The following is a 7906-nucleotide window of genomic DNA, read 5'->3' on the forward strand; positions in this document are numbered from 1 at the left end:
CTCCCTCTCTCTCGTACATATATACACAAACAAAGAGATAAAAAGAGAATGATGGGGGTCAAGAAAAGTCTCGAAAAAATTTTCGTTCCTTTCAATTATCCACGATTAATAATCCCACAAGTTATAAGAGCAAAACAATTAATCTCTATCCCGTTTTAACTATGTTGAGAAAGTTTATATGACAACGATATAAAGCTAACCTTTACAGGTATAATAATCTATGCTTGCCCAATATAGAATTCTAATACGAATGGTTTTACGTCTGGATACTCAGGATTATATTTGGTACTCTTACGTATGCCTGTGTGAAGATCGGAAAGAAAAAAGAAAAAAAAAAAAGAAAAGAAAAAAGATAAAGAAAAAGAAAGGAAGGAAGAAGGAAAAGAAAAGAGAAAAGTAAAGAAAAAGTTAACGCCCAAAAGTCCCATGTATAGACTGTGGTATCACGTTGAGAAGATAAGACGATGGGGCGTGATCAATCGTAAAAGGGGGGCGGGATAAGAGGCATGCGCTTTAAATCTCGACACGCCCATTAACGTAAATGAGATTGGCGAGAGAGTAACACTGGAGGATAGTCTCCAATCCTGTCTGGTTCGTACGTCACCAATAATACTCTGGTACCCGTGAACGGTACATCTTCAACTGGTTGATCGTTATTAGACCACGCCTATTAGGAGTGGGGATAACCACAGGTTAGTCGTACGGGAGACTCTCTAGTTGGTTGAACCGGTTGGTACTGGCGGTGGTGGTGGTACTGGTGGGGAGGCGGATTTCAGAAACGGTGAATGCGGAGTGACAGAGAGAAGGGTAGAGGAGCAACGAAAGAGAGACGCCGAAATCAAGCGAGTTGCCCCTCAGTTGCCACGGCGGGAGCCCAGGCCATACTCTCAGTCCCGCTGTGAGCGTAGAAAGGAACGTTACGGACACTTTACCTTATCCGTTCGTTCGTTCGTTCGTTCGTTCGTTCGTTCATTCGTTCATACGTTCGTTCGTTCGTTCGTTCGTTCGTTCTTTCGTTCGGTATATTTTTCATGGTTTCATTTCGTACATCAGGATACGAGTGTGTTCATTACGCGTTGTCCTCGTTGGATATTTTTCTTTAATCAAGCACATTAACAAATTATAGTGGACTCCAGTGAGAACCAATACGGTCGGTACGGTCGTGTATAACTTAATAAATTTGTTGTGCTTGTGAGAAAATAAAAGAGGAAGTAAAAGAAGAAAAAAAAAAGAGAAAAGAAGGAAGAAGAAGAGGAAGAAGAAGAAGAAGAAGAAGAATTAGCTCAAAGGACAAATATATTTGTATTGTGTAAAGTGAATATTTGATAGGACGGATTTTTTGGGGGAGAAAAAAAGAAAAATAACATGGAAGACTATCTATTTACATTTAGATACGAACGAACGAACAAAAAACTATTTGATAGAAGTGTTTAAATTTTATGATTTTCTCTTGGAAGGTTCGAATAAAGTTAAATTTGATAAAGGAACGCGTATACGCACAGAGGCGCGCGCGAGCGCGCGCGTGTGCACACGCATGCACGCACACATAAACAGATATATATATATACTTACGTCGGTTTTTAATAATAGATTTTACCTTTGCAGATTTTGATTGAATCAAATAAATAATAAGAATAGGCTCGATTAGAAAATATAAGCGGACATGATAAGCCGGCGGATCAGACGATAGTCCCTTTCTCTCTACATATATAATCTATATAATATATATATATATATATATATATATATATATATATATATATATATCGGATAGCGAAAGTTCTCCGTTTAAGTATCACGATGATGAACGCCTTTCTCGATGGCGTCTCCTCGCATCCTCATCACCTGGCAAACCTGGGGATAAAGTTGTCACCAAGCGGAGGCGGTGGTAGCGGTGGTGGTGCCGGTTCGACGGCGGACGGTGGTCCCGGTGGTGTCCAACCGACGGCCGGCGAAGCACCGTCTCAACAACACCATCATTTCCATCCCCAGGGTTATCCACCCCATCATCCCCATCCGGCGTCCCACATGGCGCCTCATATGGGCCATCATATGAGCCATCATCCGGGTTACGCGGCTCGTGACTTTTTATTACGCCGGGAACATGAGTTCAATGCAACCGCGAATCCAACTACTCCGGAAAGTGGTTTGGGTTTGTTCACGCCGTTACATCACGATGGAACTGCCGCGGCAACTATGCAACAATTTCCTCATCACCCGGCACAACATCCGTTAGCGGCCAGCCATTATCCTGGACATTATCCACAGGATTCTAGGCTACCACCTCATCATCAGTACTTAGGTGCACCACATTTGACACCGGCATCTATACATCATCAACAACATCCTGGAGTTAGTCATCCTAGTCACCATCCTCATGGTGCATTTTTAAGGTACATGAGGAGCAATGGTACAGGTGCCGGGAGTGGTCCAAATACTGGAGTCGTACAAAACGGTGGACAGAGACAAGAGATGTCTTGTATGTGGGTCGACCAAGATGCACCAGGACCAGGAAGAAAGCTTTGCGGTAAATTATTCAACTCGTTACACGACATAGTAACGCATCTTACTGTCGAACACGTGGGAGGACCCGAGTGCACGACTCACGCCTGTTTCTGGCAAGGCTGTTCACGAAACGGTAGGGCATTCAAGGCAAAGTACAAGCTTGTCAATCACATAAGAGTACACACCGGTGAAAAACCATTTCCATGCCCTTTCCCTGGATGCGGAAAGGTATTTGCCAGATCGGAAAATCTCAAGATACACAAGAGGACCCATACAGGTCAGTGGTTATTCATTTTTCAAATTTTATCTAAATTCTATATCTAAGTCAAAATGCTTTAACCTCATTCATAAAGAAATTTTATCTTACGGTTTACGAATAAATCATGAAGGGACGAATGAAAAAAAATTTGTTCTTCTACTATTTCCTACTATTACTATTATTACTACTACTACTACTACTACTACTACTACTATTACTATTACTAGATAGTATTACTAGTATTACAACTATTCCTCTTCTCTTCTCTCTTTAATATCTTTTACCAGGTCTAACAGAGAACGCCCTAGGCGCCTCAGGCTCGTTTCAATGTAATCAAGTAGGTCTTTACGATGACAAGAATTTTTTTCAAGCGCAATTAAGAAATTACCAGGCTATATATCCTAACGTTTTATGCCCAAGAACCCTGAACATTGTATTTACATATTTATATACGAGACGAGGCAAAACCTATATTCTTATTGGTCGCTCCGCCGACGGCTAGACGCCAGAGAAAGAAAAAGAAAGAGAGAAAGGGAGAAAGATTTTGGAATGAGAGAAGAAACCGGCTGGTGATCTTCTTTCTCTCTCGTTCTCTGGAAAATTCCTTTCTGGAAAGTTACTATTAATTAATTCTCTTTTCTCTTTCTTTTTTCTTAAAGCATCCTTTTTTCCCTCCCTCTCTCTCTCTCTCTCTCTCTCTCTTTCTATCTTCGTTTTCTTTATTTTCATCGACGTCAACAAAGTTAAATCACGATTATCGATTCTAACATGCAATGAAGAATTACGTTAGAGATAGATAAAAAATTCAAATTCGATTATATCTCTGATAATTAAATTCAAAGTTTCGCGAGGATTTTTTTTCCTTTTCTTTCGTTTTTCTTTTTTTGTTCTTCTTTCTTTTTTTTTTTTTTGTTCTTTTTTGTCTTTCGTTGTTCTTTCAATTTTTTGTCAAATAACTCGTAAAAGAATGAGTATTAAAAAATGATTTGAAAATCGTTCGATATTCAGGATCCACGTTGTAGATATATCGCGTGGATAGATGAGATTAAATTTCGTTTGTCATTTATAACAAACGCCTTCTTCAACCCTCGAACTCCCTCGTTCAGCTTGATTCGCTCACCCCGTCGCTAACTCTCAGGGACAATACGACACATATACATATATATATATACATGTGGGTATATATCCCTAGGTATGATGAGAGTCGCCATGCTTTGCTCATCCCCCTTTTCTTTTTCCTTTTTTTTTTTTTTTCAAAAAGTACCCCTCAACCAACCGAAAAACTCCAACACTCCGTGATACGCCTCGAGGTTCTCTCTATTAATTTTCATCGATGAAAGATGCCCGCCGTCGAAAGAGAGAGAGAGAGAAAGAAAGAGAGAGAGAGAAAGAGAGAGAGAGAGAGAGAGAGAGAGAGAGAGTTTCTTTACGACGAAAAGCTTCTTTCTCCTCTTTCATTGTTCGCGATTAATCACGCTGTAGGTGTTATACTCGAGACGAAGGGAATAAAAAAGGAAAAAGAAAAGGAAAAAGAAAAGAAAGCAAAATGGAAAGAAGAAACACGTGAAAGAGACAATTTTCTCTTTCATTGTTTCCCTCCCCATTTCTTTTTTCTATTTTTCTTTTCTTTTTCTTTTTAATATTTTTTCTTTTTTCTTTTTTTTCTTTTTTTTTTTTGCTTCTTTTCCTTCTTTACTTTTAAATACGAATATCGCGGATATTCGTTGTTCATAATGGCGCGTTTCATTCTCTCTCTCTCTCTCTCTCTCTCTCTCTCTCTCTGTCTCTTTCTTATTCTTTTTTGTTCCTTCTTCTTTTTTTTTTTATCATTATCTTTATTTCGTCATTATTGAGTGATTAATAATTTCGTGCGGTAAAAAGTTGATTCACTTAAAGGCTATTTAAAGTTATTTCAAATTAACATAAATTTGACATTCATTCATCGTACCAATTCAATATTAGGCATAGATATTATGTATACGTTTATATCTTCTAATATTATATTTTATTAGATATCCCAATTGACATTTTATTGGATATGCAATATCGTAATATAAATGTATTACGTAGATATAAATATATTACATTGTTTATACATGAAATGTGTATTTTAAAAAAAAAAAGGATTTAAATCATTAATACCTGATTAATTTAATTTCTCGCGTAATGATAAGTTTCATTAAAATATAAAATTTCGCTGATATTTAAAATGTCAAAGAAATGATTTATTTGACAATTTCTTTAATTCTAATTGACGTCAATATTATTATCGGTTCTTAACGCGTTTCAATTAGATATAAAAGACTCACCCTCTTTCTCTCTCTCTCTCTCTCTCTCTCTATTTCTCTCTCTTCGGTCGAAATTGATGTGAAGGAATAAATACCTCTCAAAGCCCTCTCGCGAGAAGTTCGAATGGACATTTTTTGAATAAAAAAAAAAAAAAAAAAAAAAAAAAAAAAAAGAGAAAAAAATAAACAAAAACAGAGAAAAAAAGAAAAGCACTTCTCGCGGTACGCACGATTTCACGCTTTGTTTTCTTCTATTCTTGGTCTATAGGTACATATATATATATATATATATATATATATATATATATATATGCATGCGCGCTCTCAAATCCCCCTTTTTTTCTTTTTTCTTTTTTCTTTTTCTTTTTTCTTTTTTCTCCCATTGTCCTTTCTCGCCGCGACGCAAAGCTCGATCTCGCCTCTGTTTTCATTGTCCTTTCGCGAAGCTGACGGACAAATATTTTGGCTGCTTGGTTGCAAAATATTTTCATCGCCATGCGACACATATATACAGCCAATCATACTGATGAGAATTTAGAAAAAAAAAAAAAAGAAAGAAATATATATATATATATATATATACATGCTTTTGTATATACATTATGAGTAACAAATGATATTAATTTTGTAATTGAAATATGAGAGGGGAAATATGTCATCGGAAATAAAAAAAGGAAGAGAAAAAATTTTTCATCAAATTTGTCCTCTTCATCAAATTTGTCTTCTAATCGAAAGATTATCCCTTATAAAAAAAAAAAAAAAAAAAAAAAAAAAAAGAAAGAGACAGAAAAAGAAACGGACAGAAACAAAAAATGTATTTATGTTCCTACGTAAACCAGCTCATATAAGTGACAAAAAGAAAAAAAAGGCAAAAAAGAAAATAATTAATTATAATACCTAATCAAAATTATTTTCACCGATTATTCGTCGTCTTTATATTGCTCTCATTAAATACTTACAAATGTAAAGAAAAAAAAAAAAAAAAAAAAGGTGGAAGAAAAAAAAGAAAAGAAAAAATGTCTATCTACGTACGTGTTATCCGATTGGTGAAATAATCGAAAGAAAAAGAAAAGAAAAGTAAAGAACAATTAAGAAAAATTAAGATCACGCATTAAATTAATTCTCCGCGACTTTTCGCTATCAATTTTGTTCATTATCAATCTTTTGTTACGTATTTTTTAAGACGAGCGTAGAAATAGAAAAAGAGAGAGAGAGAGAGAGAGAGAGAGAGAGAGAAATATGTCTATATTTCTTAGCATTATTACAGTCACGTAATCGAAAAGAAAAAAAGAAAAAGGGAAAATAGGAAAAAAGAAAATTAAAATTACTTAGAAAAATTATTCTCATCAATATTTCTCTCTCTCTCTCTCCCTCTCTCTCTCTCTCTCTATCTATCTCTCTCCCTTTCTCTCTTTCGTTCTCTTTATCTTTTCCCACCCTTCTCTTATAAATTTTCTAAGCTAAGGATATAGAGAGAAAGAAAAAAAGAGAGAGAGAGAGAGAGAGAGAGAGAGAAATGGAAATAAAAGAAGGGGGTTGTTTCTTATTAAGCTACAGATGCAAGTTCGTTTCGAGCGGTGTTAGCCATTAGCCTAAATTGATATGCATCATAAAGCGATGCTACTGCACCCTCTCCCTCCCCCCTCTCTCTCTCTTTCTCATTACAAAAAAAAGTAGAGAGAGATATATATAATGGAAGGAAAAAGGAAACGACAGAGAATATCTATCGCTTGTGCAACGAATAAGAAGACGATTGGTCCGATCGACAATGGATTCCCCCTGGCTTGTACGCGATTGGTCAGGATTTTCGGAGGGGGTTAGGTGACGAAGAATAAGGGGATGATACGGGATGAGTAGACGAGGGTCGAACGACGAAAACGAAATAAGCGTTAAGTAGGGGGTGAATGTGTTGAGACCGAGATCAGAGGGTTGAACGAAAGTTCGAGTTTGTTGGATGCATAAATGGCTACTTAAAATCATTCCTTCGAGCGAATGCTCGACCATAAATCCTTTCATTTTATTATCAATTGATTAATGTTTCAATGTATATATATATATATATATATATATATATATATATATATATATATTTTTCTGATATGATAATAATGTGTTAATTATTATATTCATAGTAAAACAAATAACATATAATATAATAAGTGTTGAACACTATAATACTCCCAATATCTCCATATAATAATAATAATAAAATAACAGTAATAATAATAATAATAATAATAATAATAATAAAAATAATAATTGATAACATAGCGAAGTAAATTCACTAAATACTTATTAATTTAATAAGTACTTAGATACCTTCGAGATGTCCTCAAAAGCAATATTATATTGGCTCTTTGTAAAACACTTCGTGCTTACTCGGTTCTCCGAAAATTTTTTGTTTTCAATGATTTTTGCTTGAAAGATGAAGGGTTGGAAAGGGTAGTGGAAGGGCGTAAAACGTTGGTGAAGAGCAAGACACGTTCAGAAAGAGAAAGAAAGAGTAAGAGAGCTGCTGGCTCGCTCGTGTCCGCTTCGTGGGGCGTCGAGTACGTGAGAGACGTCGAGAACCGAGAGGGGAGAAGGGGAAAAAAAGATACTGAAGTTATGGAGGGTGAAAGAAAGAAGAGAGAGAGAGAGAGAGAGAGAGAGAGAGAGAAAATAACGAGGTGATGGCGAGAGAGACCACGAGACGATATTTGCTTCGGTCGCAGGCTTAGAAATTGCCAGGACGATCGTCTTCAAACGGGTTACACGTTCTCTACGATCTTACAAAGAAAGAGAGAAAAAGAGAGACAGAGAGACAGAGAGAAAGAGAGAGAGAGAGAGAGAGAGATAGAAAGAGAATCGATAT

General features: G+C 36.1%; 1 protein-coding gene across 1 annotated transcript in view; it reads left to right on the top strand.

The window, feature by feature from the left end:
- Positions 1-858: 858 nt before the first annotated feature.
- Positions 859-7906, top strand: part of LOC124427552 (zinc finger protein ZIC 4-like) — a 44979-nt gene continuing 37931 nt past the window's right edge. Inside the window, exon 1 of the mRNA XM_046970586.1 lies at positions 859-2782. Within this exon, the coding sequence (XP_046826542.1) occupies positions 1801-2782 (982 nt within the window). The 5' untranslated portion in view covers positions 859-1800. The remainder of the gene's footprint in view (positions 2783-7906) is intronic.

The sequence above is a fragment of the Vespa crabro genome, chromosome 1 (genome assembly GCF_910589235.1).
Source record: "Vespa crabro chromosome 1, iyVesCrab1.2, whole genome shotgun sequence".
NCBI classification, from domain to species: domain Eukaryota; kingdom Metazoa; phylum Arthropoda; class Insecta; order Hymenoptera; family Vespidae; genus Vespa; species Vespa crabro.